Genomic DNA, 27,250 nt, shown 5'->3' on the forward strand with positions numbered 1-27,250 from the left:
ACATGTTAAGAACAACACATGCTATGAAAGGCATATGGTACTTTTAAAGAATTTATTCAACCTTTTAAAATGTGTACTCTATACATTGCTTTCTGCGATAATGATTGAAGGATGCCTTGAAAATAGGTACTGAGAACTGGAGACATTGCTGTGACTACACCTGATAGACACCTTTGGAATTGGTTCATTGGAAGAGTTTAGAAAAGTTCAGAGGAGTGGACTATAGAAAGTCTAGAAAGCTATAAGCAGAGCTTACTGAGCAGTTCTTGTGGAGGCTCACGATCAGCATGCTGATAAAAATGGGAACAAAAAGGTCAGGCTGATGAAGTTTCAGATGGAAGTAAGGATTCTGTTGGAATTGGAGTTACACCATAGCAAAGAATTTGGAGACATTTTGTTCATGCCTTGGTACTTTGTGGGAGGTAGAGTTTCAGTTTATCAAGAGAAATTTGAAGGAAAAATAGTGTTCAAGCAGTGACCTGGGTATTTATTTCTAGCTGTTTTAGCCAAATTTACAGTGAGACTTAGGAGCACAGAAGAGCAGACTAGAAAGATTTGGAAAATTTGCAGTTTGACCAGGAAAAAAGTGCATATAAAAGGGGTACAGTTGCAAGAGATGAGCACTGTACAAAGGAGTCAAGTTTGCATAGAGGCTCTAAGAAGGATGACTGGCAGCAATGAGAAATTCTTTAGGGCCACAGCTATCACAAGCTAACTAGTATAAAAATGAAAATTTACTTTAAAGACTTTCCAAGGCAGAGTGTTTTGAGAAGAAAGCCCCAAGTCTCCTGCTCAACTTGGACCACTTAAGCCATCCAGGCACTCAGACATCTGCAGCTGTGCTCCAGGTAGGCCCAAGTATAGCTAGCATTAGTGGTGGACTTTGGTGTCACACATGTCCACATGATGCTGGTTTTGCAAACATGCAGAAAGCAAGAGTTAGGGGGTTATGGAGGCTTCCACCAAGATTTCCAAGGAAGACCTACGAGACTAGGTAATATGTGGCAGAATTAGAGTCCCTAAAGCTTTGTATGAGTGCAAAGCTGCAGTGGAGACACCAAAAAGATAGGAATATGGACAGCCTCCTGAGGGGAGCTGCAGGCAGCATGCAGAGCTGGCCCAAGACTATGGCCATGAGGAATGCACCCAGCAAAGCAGTAGAGCCAGGGCTTCCCAGACCCTTCAGAGTGTAGATCCTGTCACATGAGCTTTAAGATTCTGGAGATGGAGAGTTAGGATTAATGTTGCCAATTTTAGGATTCATTGTTCAGATGCTAAAAATGGATACTTAGGAATTTATGTTTATCCATCAAGGAGGGATAAGTCTTGCTTTGGTCCAGTCCCTTGTTTCTATTCCCCTGTCCCTCCCTGTTATTTTTTGCCATTGTGTCTTGAACTATATTTCCTGGAAATAAGACTAACTAGAAAGTAAGCCCTATCATGATTTTTCAGGATGCTCATAATATAAGCCTTACCCCCAATAAGCCCAGGTAAGGTCGTCAGTCAGATAGATGCATTTATTACATCCATTGTAACACATGGTAGATGTATTGAATTATAAAATAATAATAATACATTATTAAATATGAATAAGTAATATTGAATACTTAAATGATAATACAAATTATAATTAAGCATTTGATAAATACCCAAGTGGATGCCTTTGGGTGAAAGGTAAGCACCTATGAAAACAGATGAACTTGATGCTTATTGCTGCATGACCAAGGTACAGACATAATGCACGAATAACATATGCATGAACTGTGTGTTGTAATGGATGTACTTAATGCACTGTGTGAAACAAAGAAACAGTTTCTAAATTTTGGTGCCAGCAATTTTTTGTCATTTTTGTGTGGACCAGCATTCTTCGATTTTGTTGCCACTTTTGTCTTGTGAGTCTTCAATTAACATTTGATTTAATGGAAACTTTGTGAAGCTTGGCCTGCAAGAGGTCTTGACTTGGATGAAAAATTTGTGGAATAAAATCACTGACAGCTGTGTTGGATCAGTGGTTCTACAGGAAATGGAGTCGCAAGAAATTCAGTCTGGAATTTGGGTGTGGGGAATTATGATGATGTGCTAGAAGAAGAAGACATGGCTGTGTTAGAATAAAAACAGATTTTTGTACATGAATAGATGAATAAATGTAGAATAGATTTGCTGTGCCACACACTCCTGCCATGTATGCTTCCCTTCACCCTTGGCCTAAATGCAGTAAGTTCCACCAAACACGGGATGAAAACATGAGGCAAAATAAACCTCTTATTGGTTATCTCAGGTGTTTTATTATAGTAACTGAAAGTTAATATATGTTAGAACTTTCTGGAGAGATGATTTGGGTTGACAGTTGTGATATTAATGTACACAGCTATCAAAACTCAAATATGCAAGATGTATAAATTATAATGCATGTAATTTATACTTCAGATTTTTTAAATGAAAAAAGAAAATGTGTTAGGTGTCCTTAGTATTTCACATGTTCTCTTTTCTGCTTGATTATATTTGCTTGTTTCTGTTCATGCTACAGGATTGTTAGAGATGGTCAGCTGTGTGGGGTCAGAGACCAAATTTTCCTTTGGTTCTTAGAAATGTGAACTTACATGTAGAATGTCCAGCTTTATGTGCTCTGAGGTGAAAAGTTTGAGAACTATAATTTATTCATAGGTTAATACCTTTATTTTGTGGTTGCATTTTCAAGAAAAAAAAATTGCATTGTTACAAAATCCTTTGTATTTTTCTTTGTGTGGTGTTTAGCGTTCTCTTTTCTAGAATTCATAGTAAGATACCTGTTTCAGTGTTGGTAGTATAATCCTGCTCTAATTATAATTTTGCTGACCACAATTTGGGATAGCATGATGTTGTATTTATATTATGTTTTCATATTTTCGAATTTTTTTTTTTTTTGGTACTGGGAATCGAACTCAGGACTTTGTGCTTGCCAGGCATGTGCTTGTGCCACTGAGCTAGATCCCCTGCTCATGATGTTGTATTTGTAAACCAAAATTTTAAAATGTCTTTTAAAAATAAATGTGGTTACTTTCTTTCCTAAAGCAAATGAAAACTATGAAACCTGCATTCTTCTGAATCTCTTCCTGCAACTTTTTAATTTTTGAGATAAGAAATGAGACCAGGTTGTTTTCCCATTTTGACTAAAATAGCCCTTTTAAATACTAGAGAAACTTGAAAAAGAACCAAGTAATTATATAACATTTTGCATAGCTAATACTATCTCTTGATTTTTGTTTTGTTTTCCCTAATGAAAATACTATTAATTTTTAAATGCTATAATGGCTAGGTTAAATTCTTGAAAAATAAGCATAGTTTGGGTTCTCCACAACTGCCTCAGCAGTTTTTCTTCTATCAGGGCATAGCTTCTCTAAAATCAATTCAGCAGGTTTTTCAGTGCTGGTATATCTTAATTTGTTCTTCAGATAGTTGCCTTCTTTTGTGACATGTGTTTGAGAATAAATAATTTTGAAATTCTACACCACTTTCATGTATACTTTTCTGGTCAGAAAGTCCTCATTTTAATTAGACTCTCAGAGACCCTTGTTCAAAGACAAACCCCACCTTTACCTGTTTGTTTATGAGATTTTTTTACATTGCTAGCTGCTGTTTTTGCCAGTGTTGTAGAAACCTACTGTAAGATTGACAAGAAATTATTCCATGTTGAATGTTTGTCTTACTGTCAAACTGTATTTGATGGTCTGTTTTATTATTTCTTCATTGTTTTCACTCTCTTTTTCTGACCTTTTTGGTTGTAGAACTACATTATAATTATGGAGTTCTACTGACTGGCCTCTGCTTCTGTGTTTCAAAACATCCTAGACACAAGTACAAGAACAATGAGGAAGAAATAAGCCCTTCAGCATGCCTGATTTTTAAAATATTTACTTAGTGGTGCTGAAGGTCAAACACAGGGCTTTATGCGTGTGAGGCAAGTGCTTTATCCCTGAGCCACATGCCCATATCTGATACTTGTTAGGGAATTTTTGATCAGAATATAGTTTTTCCCAATCACATCAATGTTGTGGGGAATATAAACTTCTTGGCAAGATGTTTATGAATGCCAGAATCTAAAACTGTGGCTGCTTGCATATCTCATCATTTGCTAACTATTCTACCTTGGCTCTCATTTCTAGTTCTGTTGTAATCCTTGACATGGTACCTAGCTACAAAACCTGTGAAGAGAAGAGCAAGATTCTTGTTTAAAAAAATAGTCATGATAAACATACTTTAACGAAATTCATGGTAGAGGCATTGAATTTTGATATCTTTATTCCATTTTAGTTTTAGAACAGACACTGACATACTTCTAATCAAAACTTAATTGAGGAAATGGTTTCTAGTTTTGTTTAGAATTCTTTTACTTTTGTCTCATTGGTTCTGATTGCTGGAAATAAAGTCAGATTTAACTTTTAAACCCATTTTACGACTTTTTTGTTTTGTTTGTAGTATTGTGAGTTGAAGCCAGGACTTTAGCACTGAGGTGTATCCCCAGCCATTTTCTTTATTTTAAAAAATATTTTTTTACTTTAGACATTATTTCATTTATTTAGAACATGTTAGCAATATATAATGATTACATACGCTGTGAGGGCATCTTAATTCTTTTTATGTCCCCTTTTCCTCTCCCTCCATCTCTTGGTTCCCTTTCCATTTGCAAAAGTTCTAGCTCCCTGTTTCATATTTTCTGTCATTTGCTTTTTCATTTATTTTTAGATAGGGTGTGGTTAAGTTGGTGTCTTCGTTACTTTTCTCTCATTGCTGAGACAAAATACTTGACAACCAGAATTAAAGAAGAAAAGGTTTATTTAGCTCACAGTTTGTGGAGGTTTCAGTCCATAATCAGCTGGCTCCAACGCAGGGTGGCACATGACAGGGGGCATCAGTTCATGGTGGCAGAGAAAACAATAAAAGCAGCAGAAGCAAAAGGAGAGGGGCAAGCCTCTTTTCTCTCCTTATATTTTATATCAGCTATCTGCCCCAGGCCCACACCATCTCGGTGCCTACCTCTTGCACAGACTCAGGATGAATACAAAGTAAGGACCGTAGCCCCCTGCCGAGTCACATATTAACCTTCTGAACTCAAATTGACACAACATCCTAGAGCAGGAAGGGCATGTCCTCACCCCAGGATGTAGAACTGCTGAGTCCCATAGTTAAGTTTCTAGACTCAAGTTGACACAATGTATCAACCATAACAGTTGGTAAGTTGCCAAGGCTGGGCTCTAAATTGCCCAGGCTGGGCTCAAACTTCCAGTCTTCCTACTTTAGCCTCCCAGAGTATTTACATTTTTGTGCCTTACTGACCTTTGATTTGTTTACATATTTTAAAAAAACTTTTCTATATTATCTTTGTCTTACTAAATATTTTTTGTGGAACAAGAAGATAATGAATTAAGATGACTTACAGGTCTTGGAATTTTTAAAGAGCATTGATTTTTATGGATTTTGCTTATCAAAACTATAGTAGCACAGTAGTATTTGTGCTACCCTTAACATTTAGTTACTTTTAAAATATTCATGTATGATGTGCCAGACACAGCACCAAGTAATGTCCTATAAATTGGGAATGATGATAATACCATTTTCTAAAAGTTGTCATAATGATTTAAATCAGCTAATAGAAATAAACGTACTTAAAATAGCACATAATGCATAAATAAATGCACATTAAATGTTAACTTTGTTATTTTTGTTGTCAGTTATGTAACTTAGGAGTTTCTGTTCTCAGAGGCCTTTCAATACAGTCAGTGTAGGAGACAAGTGAAGTAGAATTAATAGTGAGTAATATTTATTATATTGGTTTGAAAATAGTAGACCCTAAGTGCGTGGTATAGATGAAGTATAAGAGAAGTGTTGTCACCTTTTATCTGAAAAGATAGTTAAGCCTTAGGAGGATGTGTCTTTTGAGTTAAGTCCTGAAAGGTAGGTATGAAGGGATATAGAAGAAGGATTTGCTTTTCAGTAACAGTTTGCTGAAATGCATAGAAGTATGAAAAAGCATTAACAGCACAAATTTAGGGAAAATGCAGAAGTTGAGGAATATAAAGTTAAAAAGTAGGCCAGGGCTATTTAAGGGTGGGGACAGAAAATAGCATGGTAGAAATAGTAGTTTTGTCCTATAGATTTGGTAAAACAATTGAAGGATTAGTATTGTTTTAGAGAGGAAATTGTATTGTGTGTAGTGTATGTAATGAAAGTAGTAATAGAGTACTGGAAGCTAGGAAGCCTGTAAGGAGGCAAGTTAAGATAGTCTACATGAAGTTTGAAGAGGGCTGGGATTGGGGGAATTTAAGAGATGGGCTTGTAAAATGAAGGCATCTAAGATTATCCCTAAATACTTGGGATAATGGCAACATTTTAACTAGAATAGAGAGCAGTTTTAATAGTGGATGGTGAAGTAAATAATGAATTTAGCTATAGGTTATATTGAGCTTGAGGTGCCTGTGGAGACAGATCTAAGCAAGCTGTTCAATATATGGATTTAGAATTTAGAAAAGGAATTGTCTACTTTGGAATCATGTGGTAGTTAAAGTTCAGGAAATGGGCAAAGGAAGAAAGGAGAGATACCATAGCAGTTAAAAGAGGATGAGCAAGCCTTGACATTAATATTTGGAACATAGTGACTAAGAAAAATCTATATATATGATGGTGGAAAATTTGTCCATCCAAGGGATTTAGGGACATTAACAGTTATAAGAAAAGCAGCGTTCTGGTTCTTTGTATAATTCTTTCTTTAAAATGAGGTTCAATTACACTAATTCTCTTTTTCTCTCTCTCACTGCACAGTCATTCTGTTTTATAGAGTGGAAGGTATTTCACACACCTGTCCTTATAGTGCTCTGACTAAATCACTAGGACTCACACTGAAGGTATAATTCACAATGTAAGGATGGAGGTACTGTGCTTTCTCTAAAACAGAGCAAGTGAGATACTTTGTTGTTCATAATATCTTGTGATACCTTTAAGAATTTCTATTTGCTGCATGAAAATAGCAAACTAGTCCAGAAAGTACAAATATATATCCAAAGATATTTGTACCAAAAAAAAATGTAGGACTATCATACTAATTCTAAAGCATGTAGGAGAACAGAAGAGGCAGTACTAAATAGAAAAATGGACAAAGGTCCGTTTCAGGGACAGAAATTACAGTGCAAACCTTGAAATGCTTGCTTTGGGTGAGATGTGCCCCATTTGGAATTTTGATGTTCAGGTGGGAGCTCTAAGGACAGAGCCAAGATTTCATATAATTTAGTCATAGGTTTTCTTATATGCATGTACATTAAATAGATTAGAAATATGTAACATTTCTCCATGAACGTAGTAATAAGAGTCTTTATGAAGGAATACAAAACTCTGAAATTAGAAAAATAGATCTTTTCCATAAACCGAATATCTTTTTAAAAGATGAGGCTTTTTCTTCTTGAGATTTTGTTCTGTAGGTTTTGCTACATAATGTGTCTGAAGGAATAGGATGCCTCTTCTCTGTTGGAAGACCAAGAGCAATGCTAGAAGAGAGTAAGATAATGAATAGATGTAATGGAGCAGTTGAGCTTCCATTTCTTCACTCAAGGTGGAGACTGCCATTTATCCCTAAGACATTACTTGAATAATCAGACAAAGCCAAAAGGAACTGCAAATTACTTCCTCTGACAAATTTCTGACCTTTTTTTTTCTTCAGAAAGAAAGGGAAAATGACTTAAAAATAAGCCTTCTGTGGACTTTATTTCTTTCATTTCTTAAATGTGGTTATGTGAATAATTATCGCATTTGTCTGTAACATGTAAACCAACTCTTAAAGGTAAAAGGAGGAACTGGGGGTGATTTTTTAAAATTCAATAATGAAAGAAACAATTACACTTAAAATTTCTATGATTACAAAGTACTTCACAAGATAAAGAGGGAGAGAATCAATTAATTTTTAAACTTTAATTTGTTCAAATCACAATAACAGATGATTGTGGTGCTAATTAATAATTAAAGTTGTATGTCTCTTGGAACATGTTGCAATAATTGATAGTAGAAAAAATAGCCTTTTAACTTGCCTGCCTACTTGCCACCTTTCCTTCCATTCTTTCTTTCTGGCCAGCTTGTTTGTTCTTTCTTTCTCTCCCTCCTCCCTCTTTTTCTTAGAATTAGTGTTACACTTGCTACCAAGATAGGTTTCCAATTATGCCTAAAAGTAAACTGGCTTTTTAAGATCAAATAGAAATTCGTATTTCCTGTTATGCCTCAGAGTTATAAAAGGAAGAAAGAATTCTTTGTGAGAATATTTTCAAATCCTTTCTGTTCTTTTCATTACACTTAGTAGTGTACTCCATGATAACAGATATTTTTACTGTTAAGACTATCTTCACAAAGTTGGGTCTTTAAGAATTTATTTTTGTTGTACTAGGGATTGAACTTCGTAGTGTGTTATATTTGTCTTACTTTTTCTTTTAATTTGTAATGTGAGTATTTCTCTTCCTTTATCAAGTTTAAAAAAAACTTTTTTACTCTTTTATCTCCAGGTCCTGAAATGTTTAAGCAGTTTACTTGTTACTGAGAAGTAGTATAGCTATTTATATATTATCTTTAGAAAGGAGAATGTTTACTTTGTCTTTTTCAAATGAATCTCTCCCATAATTGCAGGGTGATTCTAGAGTTCCAGATTGAGAAAATTTGGAGGAGACATTTATTTGTTTGTTTTTAATTTTTAGAAAAATACCAAATTAGAAATAGATAAAAGATCTTATTGAATTCCATATATATATATATATCACTGGTACTTAATAACTATCAACTTTTTTACTTGCCTTAAAACAGATCCTTTTATTGTTAAAAATACTGAAAGTTGCTCTGATAATATAATAAAAGATTTCACATGAGATCTCAATTGTTTAGGCTCTTTTGAGATATATGTTGTTTTACTATTTGTGTTTTGTTTTCATTTTTATTCTGGTGACTTCTCACTTTTAATGTCTTTTCTCAGCCAGCTTATCTAGTTTTACCTGGGGAAAATTATAAATCATAAGTATATGAGATAGTGTGTATATGTGTATAATTTTCCATAAGTTTGCAAATATTTGTATTATAGTACTCATACATAATTTTGTAAATCATAAATTTATTATAAGTACATACATATGTGTACAGATATAAACTGTATATATATGGATGCATACATTCTTTCATTTTAAAGAGAAAAAGACAACAATAACTAACAACAGTGAAGACAAAAAACAACACAAAAACGATACAGGATTTCAAAACAAGATGAAAGGTGTCAACAATGGTTGTTATATTACACATTGCTATCCCCAACAAAGTTACTCCGACTACCAGATTCAAGAATGCAAGATTGATCAATCAATCAAAGACAATAACAAGTAATAAAAAACACATTAGAAACGATGCAGAGCTTCATCAAATAAGATGGTAGGAATTCAACAATGGCTGTTATATTGCAAATTGTTGTCTTCAAGCCAGTTGTTCCCATTACCAGATATAAGCATGCAAAACTGGTCAAGAGAAAAGAAAAAAAAACAAAAACAGTTTAAGCATTAACTGTTCCTTTCAACAAATCAACAGACATCAGCAACACACTTATACCAGCTATCCTTGTGTGTATATATATATATATATTTTTTTCTTTTTTCTCCTTTAATTTTAAAGAAAAAATATCAAAAACAAAATAACAAAAACATAGGCATTAACAAGACAAGAAAACCAATGAAAGTGATACAGAATTTCAAAATAAGGTGAGAGGAAATCAGTAATAGTTGTTATATTGCATATTATCTTCAAAGTAGTTGTCCAGATACAGGCATGCAAGATTGATTAAAAAAAAAAAAAGTTAAAACATTAACTGTCTCTTTCAATATACCAATAGAAACTAGTATTACAATTATCTTAGCTATCTTGTGTATATAAATATACCCATTTTTTCCCTTACTTCTTTGTTTTTTTGGTCTTTTCCGTCCTCCCAGTTGTTCTTTCCAATTTGAGCAGTTTGCTTCCCTTTCACAATATCTGTTCTAGTTTTCAGATTTTATTTACTCTTTCAAGTTTTTATACTGGGGAGGTAATGCAATATTTACTCATGTGAGTCTGATTTATTCACTTAGGAGTATAGTCTCAAGTTGCATCCATTTACCTATAAACATCTCTAGGTTCTCTTCATAGCTGAGTAATACTCCATTGTATAAAAATACCACATCTTTTTTATCCATCCCTCAGTTGAGGAACATTTGGGTTGTTTCCAAGATTAGCTATTACAAACTGTGCTGCTATGAACATGGGTGCACATATATCACTGTGGTATGATGTTTTCAGTTCTTCTGGAAAAATACCCAGGAGGGGAATAGCTAGATTAAATGGGACTTCTAATCCTAGTTTTTTGAGGAATCTCCACACTGGTTTAAACAGTGGTTTTACTAGTCTACACTCCCACAGCTCCTCCAGCATTTATTATGGGTTGATTTCTTGATGATAGCCATTCTTTCTGGGGTGAGATGGAATTTCAGTGTTGTTTTAATTTGCATTTCTCAAATGACTAATGATGTTGAACATTTTTCCATATGTTTATTTGCCATTTGTACTTCTTTATCAGACAATTGTGTATACATCTCAGATGCCCATTTCTGTATTGGGTCTTTGAATATGAGGGACCTGATTTTTAAAAATTCTTTATGTTTTAGACAGGAGTCCATCGTCTAAGGGACAGTTGGCTAAGATTTTTTCCCAATACCTGGGTTTTCTTTTCATTCTGTTGGTAATTTATTTGATATGCAAAAACTTTTCAATAAGATGAGATCCCAGTTGTTGATTCTTTGAAGTATTTCTCAAGCAGTTTAGTTTTTGTTGATGAACTCTCTGCCTGTACTGTGTCTTCAAGATTTCCACCTACTTTCTCTTTGAATAAATCTAGTGTTTTAGCTTTAGTATTTGGATCTTTAAGCCATTTTGACTTTATTTTGGTGCATGGTGATAGGCATAGGTCTGGTTTTAGTCTTCAACATGTGGAAAGCCAGTTTTTCCAGCACCATTTATTAAAGAGGCTATGTTTCTTCCAGCGAGCATGTTGGAAGGTGGCTAATCTTCAGGTCTGGTTTTTTGCCAACACCATAGTAATTTTATCACAGTAGCTTTGTAGTATAATTTCATGTCAGGGATTGTGATACCTCCTGCCTTGCCTTTGTTGTCCAGCACTGATTTTGCAATTCTGGGTCTCTTCTGAATATTTTCTTTAGGTCTGTGAGGTATACCAATGGTATTTTCATTGGAATTACACTGAATCTATATAACAATTTTGGAAGGACAGCAATTTCACAATGTTGATTCTTCCTATCCATGAGCAAGGAGTATCTTGCCATTTTTTGAAATCCTCTTCAATCTCTTTTTTCAAAGTACTGTAATTTTTACTGTATAAATCTTTTACTTCCTTTGTTAATTGATTCCTAAGTATTTCAACTTTATGGATGCTATTGTGAAAGGTATCACTTCCCTAATTTCTCTCTCAGTGTGTTTGTTGTTTGTGTATAGGCATCCTATTGATTTTTGAGTGTTGACTTTGTATCCAGCTATGCTATTGAATTTGGTTATTAATTCTAGGAGTCTTTTCGTGGAGTTTTTGGGGTCTTTTATGTAGAGTACCATGTCATCTGTGAATAATAATATTTTCACTCTTCCTTTCTTATTCTTACTCCTTTTATTTCTCTCTCTTAACTAATTGCTGTGGCTAATGTTTTCAGAAGGATGTGGAATAGGAGTGGTGACAGTGGCCAACCTTGTCTTGTTCCTGATTTTAGAGTGAAAGCTTTCAGTTTTTGTCCATTTAGTATGATGTTGGCCGTTGGTTTGTCATAGATGACTTTTACCAGATTGAGGTAAAATCCATCTACCCTGATTTTCTGTAGAGTTTTATCATGAATAAGTGTTGGACTTCATTAAGAGTTTTTTCTGCATCTGTTGAGATGATCATGTGACTCTTACCTTTGGCTCTGTTGATATGATATATTACATTGATTGATTTATTTATATTGACCCATCTTTGCATTCCTGGAATGAATCCCACTTTATTATCTTCTTAATGATTTGCTACATTCTATTAGCTAGTATTTTATTGAGAATTTTTGCATCTATGTTTATTAGGGAGGTTGGCCTATAGTTCTCTGCTTTCATTTGTGTCTTTCTCTGGTTTTGGTATCAGGGTAATACTTGCCTCCAGGAATGAGTTGGGGAGAATCGCTTCCCTTTCTATTTCATTAAACAGGTTGAGAAGAATTGGCATTAAATCTTCTCTAAATTTCTTGTAGAATTGAGCTATGAATCCATCAGGTCCTGGGCTTTTCTTTGTTGGTAAGTTTTTTATTACATTTTCAATTTCCTTATGTGATATTGACTTATTTAGGAATTTTGTATCTTCTTGATTCAGTTTTGACAGTTCATATATATCTAGGAATCTGTCCATTTCTTCTGTGTTTTCCATCCAATGAGAGTAAAGATTTTCGAAGTAGGTATTGATGATCTTCTGAATTTCCACAGGATCTGTAGTGATTTCACCCTTTCCATTCCTTATTGCATGTATTTGAGTGTTTTCTTTCCTTTTTTGATAAGGTTGCCTAGGAGTTTATCAATTTTATTTGTTTTCAAACAACTCTAATTCATTAATTCTTTGTATTGTTTTCTGTTTCAATTGCATTTATTTCTGCTCTGATCTTTTATAATTTCCACTCTTTTTTTGAGCTTTGAGCTTGACTTGCTCTTCTTTTTCTGGAAGTTTGAGGTGCTGCATAAATTTGTTTCTTTATGTGTTCATTATGTTTTCCTGATGTGGGAATCCACTGTTACTAATTTCCCTCTGAGAACTGCTTTCTTTGCATCCCACAGGTTGTGCTAGTTTGTATCTGTATTTTCATTTGATTGTAAATATTGTTTAATTTCTTCTGTGACCCATTGGTTGTTCAGGAGGATGTTATTTAGTTTCCATGTGTTTATGGAGTTTTTATAATTTCTTTTGTCATTAATTTCTAATTTCATTGCACTATGGTTAGATAATATGCATGGGATTTCAATTCTTTTGCATTTACTTAGCATGTTCTATGTGCTAGTATATGGTCTGTTTAGAGAATGACCCATGTGCAGATGAGAAGAACATGTGTTCTAATATTGTTGGTTGGAATACTCAGTAAAGGTCCATTTCTTCATGTTTGTTTTAGTTCTGTTATTTGCTGATTTTTTTTTGTCTCTTTAATCTATCTCTTCGTGACAATGGGGTGTTAAAATCCCCTATTACGATTGTGTTATTATTTAAATTTGCCTTATATAGTTGGGTGCTCCTACATTTGGTGCATATATATTTATGACGGTAATCTCTTCCTGTTTCAGTTTTCCCCTGGCAAGAATATAGTGACCTTCTTTATCTTTTTTGACCATTATTATTTTGAAGTTTATATTGTCTGCAAACAGAATAGCTACTCCTGCTTTTTTCTGGGTTTCTGTTGCATGGAGTATTGTTTTCCATCCTTTGACTTTTCAGTCTGTGATTTTTCTTTTAAGTTAATTGCATTTGTTGTATACAGTATATTGTTGAATTTTGTTCTTGATCCAGTCTGCCAGCCTGTTTCTTTTGATTGGTGAATTGAGGCCATTTACATTAATGATTATTACTCATAAGTGTTGACTTGTGTTTGTCATATTTCCCTACTGTTGGTTCTGTACTTTCCCCCTCTGTTTAATTGCTTACCTTTTTTGGTGGTTCTTTTCTATTGTTGGTTTTGAAATTGTGGTCATTTTGGTCTCTTTGTGAAATATCTTTTAAGTACTCTTTGGTAGGGTTGGTTTGGTAGTCATCCATTTCTTCAGTTGATCTTTGTCATGGAAGTTTCTTATTTCTCCACCAATTTTGAAAGATAGTTTTGCAGGCTACTGCAATCTGGGTTGGAAGTTGTTTTCTTTCAGGACCTGAAATACTTCACTCCAAGCTCTTCTTGACTTGATGGTTTGTGTAGAGAAGTCTGCCATGATTCTGATGGGCTTCCCTTCATAGGTAATCTGTTTGTTTGCCCTAACAGCTCTTAATATTCTGTTCTCTTGCTGAATTTCTGGGATCTTGATTATTTTGTATCTGGGCTAGATTTATTTTGGTTATAGCTAATTGGAGTTCTGTATGCCTCATTTATGTGTATGTCAGGTTCTTCTCCCATGCTTGTGAAATTTTCTGCTATTATTTCTCAAATAGTCTTTTTATATCGTTCATGTTGCCTCCTGCTCTTTCATTGACACTTATCAGTCTTATATTGTTCTTCTTTGCCTCATTTTGCAGATGTTGAATTGTTATTTGCTGGTTGTTATTTTTATGAGATCTTTCCTTTCATGATCACTAGCTGCATTGCTGTCTTCAAGATCTGAATGTCTTCTGTTTCATTCAAGTGATTTTACCAGCTTTAAATGAAATTTTTAATTCCCTGGGTATCTTTTTGAATCTGTTTCATGCATTCTAATTCTTTCCTCTACTGTTCATTAAAAGTTTGCATCATTTTTTTTGTGTTTCTGTATTTTTTTTTTATCTATGTCTTCTTTCAATATGCTAAGCAATTCTTCCATTATGGTAGCCATTTCTTTTTTTTACTTGAATGATTATTTCTGGTCTGATATCCTCTGTAGCCTGATGTAGCTATTTTTTACTTCAGTTGCTATAAGTTTAGAAATTTCAGGTGTGTGACTTCCATGTTCTTTCATGTTGATGTTTCCTGCATTTTGTTCTGGGTGGAATGGAGGGCTAAGATTTCATTTTGCTCCTCCTTTTTGTCATTTTCAAATTTCTGTGGGTTTTCTGGGGTTCAGGGTCATTCCTGGGGCTTCCTGAATTGGAGCAACCTTCCGACTGTGGCACCAGAGGGGTGGAGCCCAAGGTCCCAGGTTCCCAGTCAGCTCACCGCAGCTTTCTGAAGTCCCATTCAGCTCACTGTGGCCTCCAGGTCCCAGAGACTTTCCTGTGGGATGGCAGGGCCAGAGCCACAGGTCTTGGGGTCCCAGTCATCACATCACAGCTTTCTGGGCCTCCAGTTAGCTCACTGCAGCCTCCTGGTCCCAGAGAACTTCCGGCGGGACAGCGGAGGTGGAGCCGGAGGTACAGGGGTCCCAGGCAGCTCACGACATGCAACGTAATTTCTTTATGTAAAATTTCATTGTGCAGAAAAGTTGAGCTAATATTACATTGAAATTTCATGTATATATTACACTGCTCCATTGGTTTCTAGTGGTTCAAATATGAACCCTCACCCCCTGCTATTTATATTTTTTTTAAAAACATAAATAAGGCATGGCAAAATTGAAGTCTGCTTTTATGTACAGACTGGCTTGAGTTTAATGTAAAGGGACTAGAATACAAAAATGTCATTACTGACAAATAATAGTGCCCAGACAGTAATAAACATTAATTAAATATTTTGAAAGAAATGCCCCAAACTGTGAGATACCTCCAGGATACAGAAGTCACTAGGAAATGATGTTGCATTGTGAGCTGAACCTAGAATACAGACTCCAACATGTTTTGATGGGGCTGGGGATTTAGCTCAGCAGCACAGCGCCTCCCTGGCAAGCGCAAGGTCATGAGTTCGATTTCCGGTACCAGAAAAAAAAACCAACATGTTTTGAACACATATATTAAAGTAGTGGGCTGAGGGTATGGAATATAAGACAAGGCCTCTTAAGAGTTTTAGGTCTGAGTTATTGCATAAAGAAGGGAGAATAAAAAGTATGACTGTGGCAGGTTTCTGTTTAGAGAGAAAGAGGTGAGAAAGACCATGTTAAAATTGCACAAAAAGAGGGTGTTATTGATAAATACATTCAGCTTTTAGTTATTTAATGTTATAGAGATGAGTCAGTTTTTGGTCAGTCCAAATGCCTTTCGTATTTACTTTGGAGTTTTAGTGCTACAGCTGAGTTATCCTGTGAATTTACATAAAGGTAATAATCAGACTCTATTTTGTGTAATAACAACAAAGCTGTAACAAATTTGATATAAATTTACATTCCATACTTCTAAGGTAATTAGTATCTATGAATATAAGGAGGAATGCAGGCAAATTATATAGTCACTTGACCTTACCAGAGTTTTTTAAATTAGACCCTACATGTTTCTTTAATTGAATGTCATTTAACAGCAAGGAAAACAAAACAAAAACTTTATCTTTGAGACTTATGTGTCAAAATTTATACAAATTTAAATGTATAATTAAATTTCTAGTTTCTTTTGAGTTCATGAAGATTTTACTTGATAAAAACACTCTAGTCCTTTAAAATATTTGAAATCCCAGAGCTTATTCATATTGTAGATCTTTTTAATGATTTCAAACTTATTTTGAATAAAATAGACATTTGTCTGTGTTTGGTATTATATATTTGTTGAAATATGTATTTGTAATTGAACAGATTGGCTGTTACAAGGGATGGTAAAGGGATAGAATGATACGGAGATACATTACTACCCCTTACAAACAAGGCTTAAGTACCTGAAGCTTATCATGTAGTTACTGAGACAATTCTCCAACACAGAGGGAGGTTTACTAATGCTCATATTTAAAATTTAAAATAGCATAGTGTCTTAATTACTTTTCTCTCATTGCAAAGACAAAATACCTAATGCCCAAATTAAGGAAGGAAAGGCTTATTTAGCTCACAGTTTGTGGAGGCTTCAGTCCATAATCAGCTGGCTCCAAGGGAGAGTGGCTTATGCAGAGGAGCAACAGTTCATGGAGGTGGACAGCAGCAAAAGCAGCAAGAGCAAAAAGAGAGGAGTGAGAGCAAGCCTCTTTCCCTCCCTTATGTTATATGCAGACTCCCCACCCCAGGGTGGGTGTAGCATTCACACCCATAATCCCAGTATTGGACCTTGAGTTAGTCAAAAACTCTAGAAGCCTACCCCCTAAGCTTTGGTGGGACATTTAGACACAAACCATAACACATAGTAATAACAAAATTAATAAACATACAATGTTCCTGGTTATAGAGTCAAGCTAAAAATCAAATTTTTGTCAGCATGTAAAATTTAAAAATAGAGTGTCAAAGTTAGAATGAAATCTAAGCAAAGATGTCTGTGGCTTCTAAGATGAAATCAAACATTTCTGGAGAGACTTTATAGAACTAAATAAACAAAAGAGATAGCGTATATTCATGAACTGGATGCATCCACCTAAGGGTGTCAATTCTGCCTAGATTAATTTGCAGAGTATAGTGCTACCTCTGCTTATAAAATTGCAGCTAGAATCCTGGGATAAATTGTGCAACCAGCATTGTGGAAAGAATTAAGTTTGTGAACTGGAGTACTACTGTAAATGAAATTCCAGTCAGAACCAACAGGTTTTGTTGCTTTTTTTTGGTGGAATTGACAGTCTTACTTTAAAATCTATATGGAAACACAAAAGAGTAAAACTAAAGGCAGTGCTAAAAATGTTGTGCCAGATATTAAGGTTTAGTTTAATGCTATAGTAATAACCATAACATAATATTGGTGCAAGAATCGTCATAAATGCAACTTGTGTAGAAGATAGAATATAGAACAGATTTCAACATTAATGAGCCCTTACTATGATAGAGGTGGGACTATACAGTGAAGGAGAAAAGGTGATTATTTCAGTAAATGATGGAGCAGTTATGAGGGGAAAAAATTGAAATTGAACCTCTTTCTTACCATACCTAAATCACTTTTTAGGCAAAGATCTGAGTAGGCATGCTTGAACTATAAACTGTTATGAAGAAGAAAGTAGACGGTCCTTATGAACTTTACGTAGCAAGACATTTTTTTTCTTTTTGCCTGAAAAAAGTGATACATTTAAGTATGTCACAAATTTCTGTTCTTTAAAAAAAAATACTGTTGAGTACAGAAAGTAACCATAGATTGGGAGATTACAACTAATAAAACCAACAAAAGAATAGTACCCAAGATATAAAAACTTATTCACATCAACGGAAAAAAATGCTGAGGGCTTCAACACACACTTTACCAGAAGAAATTTTAATGGACAGTAAAACTATTTCATTATGCTTTGTGGAAATGGAAATCTAAAAACTACAGTAAAATATCAACATACAGTTGCCTTACTGACAGAATTAAGAAGCTTAATAATCTTAAGTGTTAGTGAGATTAGTAAGCAACAAGAATTTTGGATGATATTTTCACTTTTGTCTGTAGTTAGATGGTTAATACTACTTGTCAACTAATCAGGCAACTCATTAGTTAAATGCAATGTGTGAGAAGGCATGGTGTGAAATAGTTAACTGTGTAAACTTGAGTAAGAAACGACCAACTAAATCGAATCAGTATGATTCTAAGTGTGGCTAAGGGCATATACTGAAGACAGAAGACCCCCTATAGGGCAACTTGTAGCCTGAATAGTAAGTATAGTGGGGAAACAAAGGAAGGGTCTCCAGTCTTCACCTTCACCATGGACACACATTGTTTCTTGGCTCCCAGCATGAACTGTTCAGCCTCCAGCTTAGAGCCTTTAGCTTACTGAAACAGACTCTCATGGGAACTCCAGGCCTTCAACTGGATCCTTCGGATCTCCAGTTCATTGGCAGACCTTTTGCACTCTTCCACACCTGACTATGTGTGGCCATTGGAAGCCAATCTAAATTCTTACCTATTTATGTATCTTGCATTAAATCTGTTTCTCTAGTAAGCACTGCCCGACTCACATGAGTTTAGGGAATGAGATGTAGGTTGAAAGCCCCAGTGAGGGCACATCAATTTAAAAAGAAAAGCAGCTACAGATGTCTCCCCCTGCTATCCCAACTGGCTCCTGTCCATTCTCATTCCTTTTCTAGACTCACAGGCTGCGGGGGAGTTGGGAGGGGTGCATAGGAATCACGCACCAAGAGCAGTCTGCCCCAGTGGGTCTAACTTCAAGCAACCACGGCACTCTCAGCTTGGGCTCACTTCCTTCTCCCCACCCTGAGCAACTGCGTTCCTTCAGCCGTGTCCTACTCCCCACCCCAGCCAGTGTTCTCCTGCTCCTAAAGTATTCCCACACTGCTGTCAATGACAGAAATTCTAACAGAAAAACCAGTTACAACGCTTACTCTCTGTTATGGTTTGTGTCTGGATGTCCCCCCAAATGTCCCTCCTCATGCAGTCATGGGGCAGGCTTCTAGAGTTTATGAGTGATCCATGGTCCAATGCTGGGATTGTGGGTGTGAGTGCTACACCCGCCCTGGGGCGGGTAGTTTGCATACAATAGAAGGCAGGGGAGGAGGCTTGCTTCCTCTCTTTTGCTCTTCTTGCTTTTTGCTGTCCTTTGCCACCATGAACTGTTGCCCTCTGCCATGTGCCACCCTGCCTTGGAGCCAGCAGAGTATGGACTGAAACCTCCACAAACTATAAGCTAAATAAACCTTTCCTTCCTTAATTTTGGGTGTCAGGTATTTTGTCTCAGTGAGAGAAAAGTAACTAAGATGGGAGTATTAATCAAGTAAAACAAGTGTGTAATTGTATGTGTGCCAAGTACTAGGAAAAAGTACACTGAACCTTTTCTGTACAGCATCTACTAGAAAAGTGCTGAAGTTTGAACAAGGCTAACAACAATGAATCCAGGCAAAGGGGAGTAGCATTCTAAAGATTCTGTGGCAGAAGGGAATGAGATTAATCTGGAGTACTGAAGGATGGGCATATGGAAATTAGGGAGGTAGTGTGGTAAGAGATGAGGCTTAGAGTTATCTAAGAGCAACACTATATGTGATTTCAACCATTATATGAAGAACTAGATGTTTCTTTAATGTTAAGAGATGAAATATTAGAATGGTTTGAATAGAGAGTTGGAATATGATCACATTTGCATTTTCAAAGGACTTTCCTTCTTGTGAGACAGCGGTAGACAGATTGGGAAATCAGTAGGTTGACAGAATGGATGAAAGGTAGTTAGGTGGAGACTAACTCACTGGTTTTTATTTTAAAAAATGGTAGTTTTAGTGCTAGTAGCAAAGTAGAAAAATAATGGACAGTGTTAAAGATATTTAGAAATGACAGCCTTGTTACTATTTGTGTGTAAAATAGAAGAAAGAAGGAACTGTGAAGGTCAACACCTAGATTTATGGTTTTTTCAACTTGTTTTGGGAGTATTGTTCTGTACTTATTTGCCTAGGGTGAATCTCTTCCCTGTGTAATTTAATTTTTGATTACGAGCTCATCTGAGTATCTCTGGAGCATTTTGTTTTTTGTTTGTATTGCTGATCTAGGTGTTTGAGTCTTGTTTTCAATGGTAATTTCATGCTTGGGGCTTCCTTATAAATTTAGACTGTACTTTGCATGACACGTTTTACAAAATCAGCTTAGTTTTTTGTTTGTCTATTTTTATGGCAGTCTTTCCTATGAGAAGAAAAAATACTGTCACTTTCATGTGGCAGTATATTATTTTCTATCTCCTGTTACTACACAGCCTTCGCATAGTCCTGGCTTTGTGAGTACAATAAATATTTTGTATCTGGCATTTGAGTAGATATTTCTTTTTTTAAATTCAGATTGTATGAATACTTCTTTGGGTGAGGGTAGCATTTTTAGTATTATCTTAGTCATCCATGTTGCTGCTAATGAGATTTTACTTTAAAATTCTGGTTTTAAAAGCCTTTTCTCTCAGAAATTTTAAATATGTTACGGCAGTACTTTATAGCATCTGGCAGTTCCCACAGAGATATATGATCTGTTTAGTTAGTCCTTTATGGAATATGCCTTTTATTTCTTTGAATAAATGATTTTAAATTGCACTTTGCCTTAGCATATATTATACTGAAACACCCCCACACCACCCCGGCACACCTCCAGTCCTCTATGGCCCTTAATGATTTTTTTGGTGATGAGTGTAAGAACTTCTGGGTTTTACTTAGATTGCCTGACTTTTCATAATACTATTTTGTTAAAATTTGCTCTTTTGTCTACTGTTCATCTTACCTTTGATTTTGTATATCTCAACAATCATTTTGCCATTTAGAATTTCTAATGGATATTTTATCATAAGTCTGTTTCTTAATAGTAGTAGCCACTAAGTGTTCCAGAGACACTATGTTGTTTACTCATAGCTACCTCATGATACAGGTTCTATTATCTGTGTTTTATAGATGAAACAGCTAGAGCACATAGAACATAAGTAACTTGCTCAACCAAATTCTCATAGCTAGTAAGTGTAGAAAGAATTAAGATTGAAGCCCAGGCACAATGATTCTAAAATTCATACTCTTAACCTTTAGGTTTTACTTTCTCTCAGGCTACTTTGGCTTTTTTAGCCCTGTAAATAAAGAAAATAATTCTTGTTTCTGTCTCCTGTATTCTTCTCTGGCTGACTTCATTGCTTAGCTTTAGTGGTGCTTAGATGTTTGATTTTTGGTTGTGGAAAATGTCTAGAAGCTGCATAGCTTGCCTTTAGTTATTGAAGGGAGAGTCATAACTTGGCTTTTGGGAAGGATTATCAAACTTGGGTATGAAGATTTCCTGTTGTCCAGCACAGTTCTGCCTCCTGCCTCATTTGCTACATTTAGTGCTCCTCCCTCAGGCTGCTTTCCTTCTTGGAAATAGTTGGGAGAGGGCATCCACTTGTCTGACTTTTTCTGATATCTTTGCCTTGAGGATTGAGCCAGGATTCTCTTTTGCCCGTTATAGTTGCTTTTTTTAAATTTTTTTGAGACAGGGTCTCATTATGTAGTTCAGGCAGATCTTGAACGCCCTATGTAGCCTTGGCTGGCCTTGAACTTGTCATGATCCTCTTGCCTTTTGAGTGCTGGGATTACAACATGTGTCACCACGCCTGGCCCTTTAGCTGCTTTCTACTAAACATAGAATATTCCTGGAACTTCCCTTGGTGTTTTGCATTTTTTTTTCTGTTTGCATTTTGGCCTTTGGTTCATTTCTTCTCATTTGTCTCTTGTCTTTTAAAGATTAAACATAATTTCTCCTTCTGGCCATACATGTTTTTGCTCTACAGAGGCTATTACAGCTTATTCTGTTAATGCTTTTAGAGCTATTGTAGTTTTTCTTTATGTAATTTTTAGGGTTTCAGGATTTTTGACAATGATGTCACATATATTCCTTCCATTTTGATGCTATCTTCAGTCAGTGGTGCTTTTGACAGTCATAAACTTTTCCAATCATGTGTAAATTCTGTGGACTCTTAACTGCTTTTTTCATTGAAATTGTAGCTCTTTGTCCTGGACCAGAGGAGGATGGTTGAATGTTAAGTTAAGCATTAGTTAGCTGATGGAGGGATTGTTAATTAGAAGCATGAGCATATTCCTTTGATATTTTGAAATTATTTTATCTGTTATTTATATAAGTTTGAGAAAAAGTATTGTGCAAGATATATTTCTATGTCCACAGAATGTAATTTATAAAAACTATTTTGGTTAGTAGTTTTATAACATTTCTTTATCTCTTTCTTACAGGTTTAACTATAGATCAACCCATCATCTTGCATCTCATGGATTCTATGAATTTTTAAATTGGTTTGATGAAAGAGCATGGTATCCACTAGGAAGAATAGTGGGTGGTACTGTAAGTATATTAGTATATTATTTATCTTAATTGTAAAATTGTTATCACTATTTATATAAATCATTCCTTGGTAAGGGTTTCTTGAAAGATTTGTATAGTTTACTAATGCATTTTCTGTGGCTGATCATCCAGTGTTTCTTCAGTTCTTGACCACCTTCCAGCATCACTCTGACCCCCCCCACACACACACACGCACACATACACCCTCCCTCTCTCCCTCCCTCCCTGTTTTATGGTTGTCTGACTCTAGCCACTCTTTCTGGCAAATAGTGGAGCCTGGATAGGATACAGTCTTCTTGAAGACCATTAGAGAAGTGAATTAGAGAAGTGTTAAGTGGTAATGGGCATGGTAGTGGCTGTTACCTGTAGCTCTTATGGTACTAATCTTGTATAGCTGAATGTTAATATTGATGACTATAATTTGTTTCCTTGCAGTCTTACAACTTTTTATCTTAAATTCATCCTCAATGGAGGCCTGTTCTTTTGTTTTTGGGAGGGCGTTGGGGGAGACTCCTGGTGTCCTAGGATTTAGGACTATAGTACCTCTATAATAATCTTTGTCTTTGTTGAAGCCCTCAGGGTTTTCACTAGTTCTCAGAAAATTCTGGCCTTTTTCTTCCTTTTGGAACGTTTTTACAAGTTGTTTTGCAGATTGAGGTTTCTTACACGTAATGTTGTTATTAATTGGGAACCTCCACTCACACATCTCAGTTTCTTCTATTTTAGGATTTTGACCTACCCAAAGCTTTGGAAGGAAGGCAAACCTTTCTGCCTCCTTTAGTAGTTATGCTGCTGAAGCAAGCACACTGCCTCCCTTAATGAATGAGTAGAATTTCTCTAGTTTAATAACAGAAACAATATGTGACTTGGTGCCAAAACCTCAGTCTCTGTGATCCCTGTGTTGGGTGAAATACTCCCAATCTCCAGTTCTTACCTTCCATATCAGGCCTGCTTTTTGAATTTTTTTCTCCTTCCTTTCTTTTGTGGGCATCAGTATCTAACTTTGAATTTTCTCATTTTTAGCGTCTGTTGAATTCCCTGGCTTGTTGAATTTGATACATCTTGCAGTTGGGGTTTGTTTTGGGGTTCTTTTCTCCAATACTTCTCATTCGTTTACTTTTTTGTGTATGTCTGCTCAATTTACAATATTACATAGACATGTTTACTTATCTTGAGAGGTATTTTCAAATTCATTTCCATTTTCTTTCAGTATTAGAATCATATAATGGGACCTCATACTGAATATGAAATGAAACAAGTTTTAAGAGTGATAATGAATTATATTTTATCTTCCTTTCTTTAATCCTTTTATTATGAGAATTCTTTTTATATTGAACGTGCCAGTTATTGGTCTCCATATGTATAAAATAAATTCTTTTTTATCTGTTGGGAGTTTGGGCAGTTAATAGTTAATAATAAGATAAATGGGATATAATATGTTGATAAATGTTATGGAGAAAAAGTAAGGGAGTGAGCTATAGACCATATGAGTGGAGGGTTGTTTTGCAGTTTTAAAAACTGAGGAATAGCTCAAAAATAATGCCCTATTTACCATTTCTTAAGAGTATGACTGTTAACTGACCACTTCTAGTTTATTGTTTCCCTTCCATCCATAAATACTTTGTGATATTAAAACTTTAAACCTTTTAGGAGTCTCAGGCGGGGCTGGGGATTTAGCTCAGCGGCAAAGCGCCTGCCTGGCAAGTGCAAGGTCGTGAGTTCGGTTCCCGGTACCAGAGAAAAACCAAAAAAAAAAAAAAAGGAGTCTCAGGCATCTTTTTATTTACCAGGTGATTGGACTTTCTTAGGTAGAGTTGTTTAGTTTTTAATTCTTGGATGTAAAAAAAGAGATTCATTTATAAGTAGCAATTTATAAAGTTTATAGCTAGTGTGCCTTTTAAAATTTTGTCCCTTTTCTCCTCTTGTATACATGCAGTATGAATAAAAGTGTTATAGTCCCAATTTTTTTTTATTAATCCCAATCTAGAAACACTATAGGCATAATAATTATGGGAGCCCAACATGGTAGCTCATATCTATAATCCTGTTACTCTGAGAGGTAGAGACTGGAAGATTGCAAGTTCAAGTCCACCTGGGACAGTTCAGCAAGACCAGTCTGAAAAAGAAAAATCTGAGGATATAGCTCAGTGCAAAGGCTCTGGTTCTAAAGCGTCTTCCATATATATGAGCTTTTTTATTGTATCTACCCCAAGGAGATTTTATTTGTAATGTGTAAAACAAATTATTTTGACATCTTTTTTTTTTCTATTTCATTTTTGCTATTTACAATATGTATTAACAAATTAGAGAAATAGTACTATTCTTTTTGGGTACCTCATTTTACATGTAGTTACATTTCACACTTTTTTCCTTCATAGGTTTATCCAGGGTTGATGATAACAGCTGGCCTTATCCATTGGATTTTAAATACATTGAACATAACAGTTCACATAAGAGATGTATGTGTGTTCCTTGCACCAACTTTTAGCGGCCTTACATCTATATCTACTTTCCTGCTTACCAGAGAACTTTGGAACCAAGGAGCAGGACTTTTAGCTGCTTGTTTTATTGCTATTGTACCAGGTTATATATCTCGGTCAGTGGCTGGATCCTTTGATAATGAAGGCATTGCTATTTTTGCACTTCAGTTCACATACTACTTGTGGGTAAGTAACAGTGTTTTGCTACCATGAATGTTCATGACCTTTTTATTGCAATGCTTTTATCAATTATAGTTGCATACAGAGATCGCACTATTCATAATAAGCTTAATAATAGGTAATGTTTAGAATACAAATGTCAGGCACTGTTTTTTCTCTCTGGCTACTAGATTAATGTGTAGACATAAATTTTAATTTTCAAAAGAATCTTATGCCTGATTGCACATGATGACAAGATATAGTTCCAAAAATGGGGTTGGGGAGATTTTGTTTGCTTTGGGGGAAGGGTTAAAAAATAGTTATCTGGGAAGGCTGAAACTTGGTTTGATGGCTCAAAATTTTAAAATCTGTTTCAGAAACTAGCATTATTTTGTTGTTGGCAAATTATTATTTTAAATTTAGTCAATGTATTTTTTCCTATTTATATTATGGTACTTTGTATTGGCTTTAAGTCACAGCTTTTCATTTGTTATTACAGCTTTTGCTTACACATCATACTTTTCCAGTGATGGAAATTGCCCCAAAACTTATGTGTTGATAATTTTTTTTAATATATTAAGTATATTTTTAGGTAGCTAAGTGAATGCAGCATGATTTTTTTTTCCCCTCTAATAATTCACTTAATATTGTTTAAAACTACTTGGCTAAATGGTATAATTTATTGGACTTTGATACATTGTGTTTTCATTGTCATGTAATTTGAATTTTGGATTTCAGTTTTTCTTCAACTTGTGGGTCCTTTAGAACTATGTTAATTTCTAAGTACTTTTCCCAGAATACTTCTTCTTGTTGATTTCTAATTCTTTTGTTAAATAACATATGTCTCAATATTTAAAAAATATATCAGGGTTTCTTTATGGTCTGGCATACAAGTCTGCAAATTATGGCCTATAGACAGGGCCACCTGCTTTATTAAAGTTACATTGGTATACTGCCTTCACCATTAGTTTTACATTTTGCATATGGCTGCTTTTCACTCCAGTGGCAGGATTGAATATTATAGTTGTGAAAAATAAGGCCTCTGAGCCTAAGTCTTTATTGTCTTGTCTGTTCAGAAAATGACTGAATCCTTGTTTAACATTTGATCTGTGAAACATAGTAAAAAATATGGTCAATGGTTAAATCACTCAAACTACTTGTAAATCATTTTCATGGTCTCTGCAGGCATCAACATAAACTGCTTTTTACATTTCGTGTATTTCTTTAGCACTTCTTTGTAGTTTGAAACAAAATTTTATGTTAATATGTTGTGATTCAGCCATAGCTAACAACTCACTGTTGAACTGAACAAATTAAAACTTATCACAGTCTGTTACTAAGGTTCAGACTATCTCTTTATATTGAAGATTTCTGCTTTTCCATTGATGGCCCTGGGCAGCACCATTTAATGTATGTTTTGATCATGCTACATGTCCTAGATAGTTATAGGGCAGTGGTGGCAAACATATGGCACAGGTGCCATAGTGGGTTGTTTGTTATCATTGAAAGCTCTAAAAGGTTTGCCATCACTGGTGTAGAGTGTGTGTGTGTTAATGTGTATTCTGGTCTTTGACCATTGAATATTCTAATGGTCAGGTTAAGTTGGCTGTTATGCCCAAATTTTCTGTACATAGTACTCATTGTTTTTCTTTTAAGTTCTGACAGTTACTGAGAGACCCTAAACTGTCCAACTGTAAATGTATTGTTTATCTCTTAGTTTTTCTGTAATAGAATTCTATGAATTTGAAATCTGTAATAGGTTTCTGTACATTTAAATATTTTTATATTTTACTGATATATTGACCCTTTTATTAAAGTGATACAACTCTGTTGCTAGAAATACTCCTTGTCTTAAAATGAGTTTTGTCTAGTATTGGTTTGCTATTCTGTGTCATAGGCTTTCTATTTCTGTGACTTCTTTTTCTTTTACTTTTTTTTTCTTTTTGCTCTTTTTGAGACAGGGTTTCACTATGCAGTTCAGGCTGGCCTTGAACTTACTTTGTACAGCAGGCTGGTCTTGAACTCACAGCAATCCTCCTGCCTCAGCTTCCTGAGGGATGGGATTACAGACATGTGCCAACATGCC

At 35.2% G+C, this 27,250-nt stretch overlaps 1 protein-coding gene across 1 annotated transcript in view; it reads left to right on the forward strand.

The window, feature by feature from the left end:
• Stt3b (STT3B, subunit of the oligosaccharyltransferase complex (catalytic)) overlaps positions 1 to 27,250 on the forward strand; it is a gene marked incomplete in the record, with an annotated part of 84,251 nt that overhangs the window by 16,078 nt on the left and 40,923 nt on the right. The window contains 2 exon segments of the mRNA XM_013515678.1: positions 22,417 to 22,525; positions 24,904 to 25,191. Coding sequence (XP_013371132.1) covers positions 22,417 to 22,525; positions 24,904 to 25,191 — 397 coding nt within the window.

This window comes from Chinchilla lanigera, unplaced genomic scaffold (assembly GCF_000276665.1).
Source record: "Chinchilla lanigera isolate Chin_1 unplaced genomic scaffold, ChiLan1.0 scaffold00029, whole genome shotgun sequence".
NCBI classification, from domain to species: Eukaryota; Metazoa; Chordata; class Mammalia; order Rodentia; family Chinchillidae; genus Chinchilla; species Chinchilla lanigera.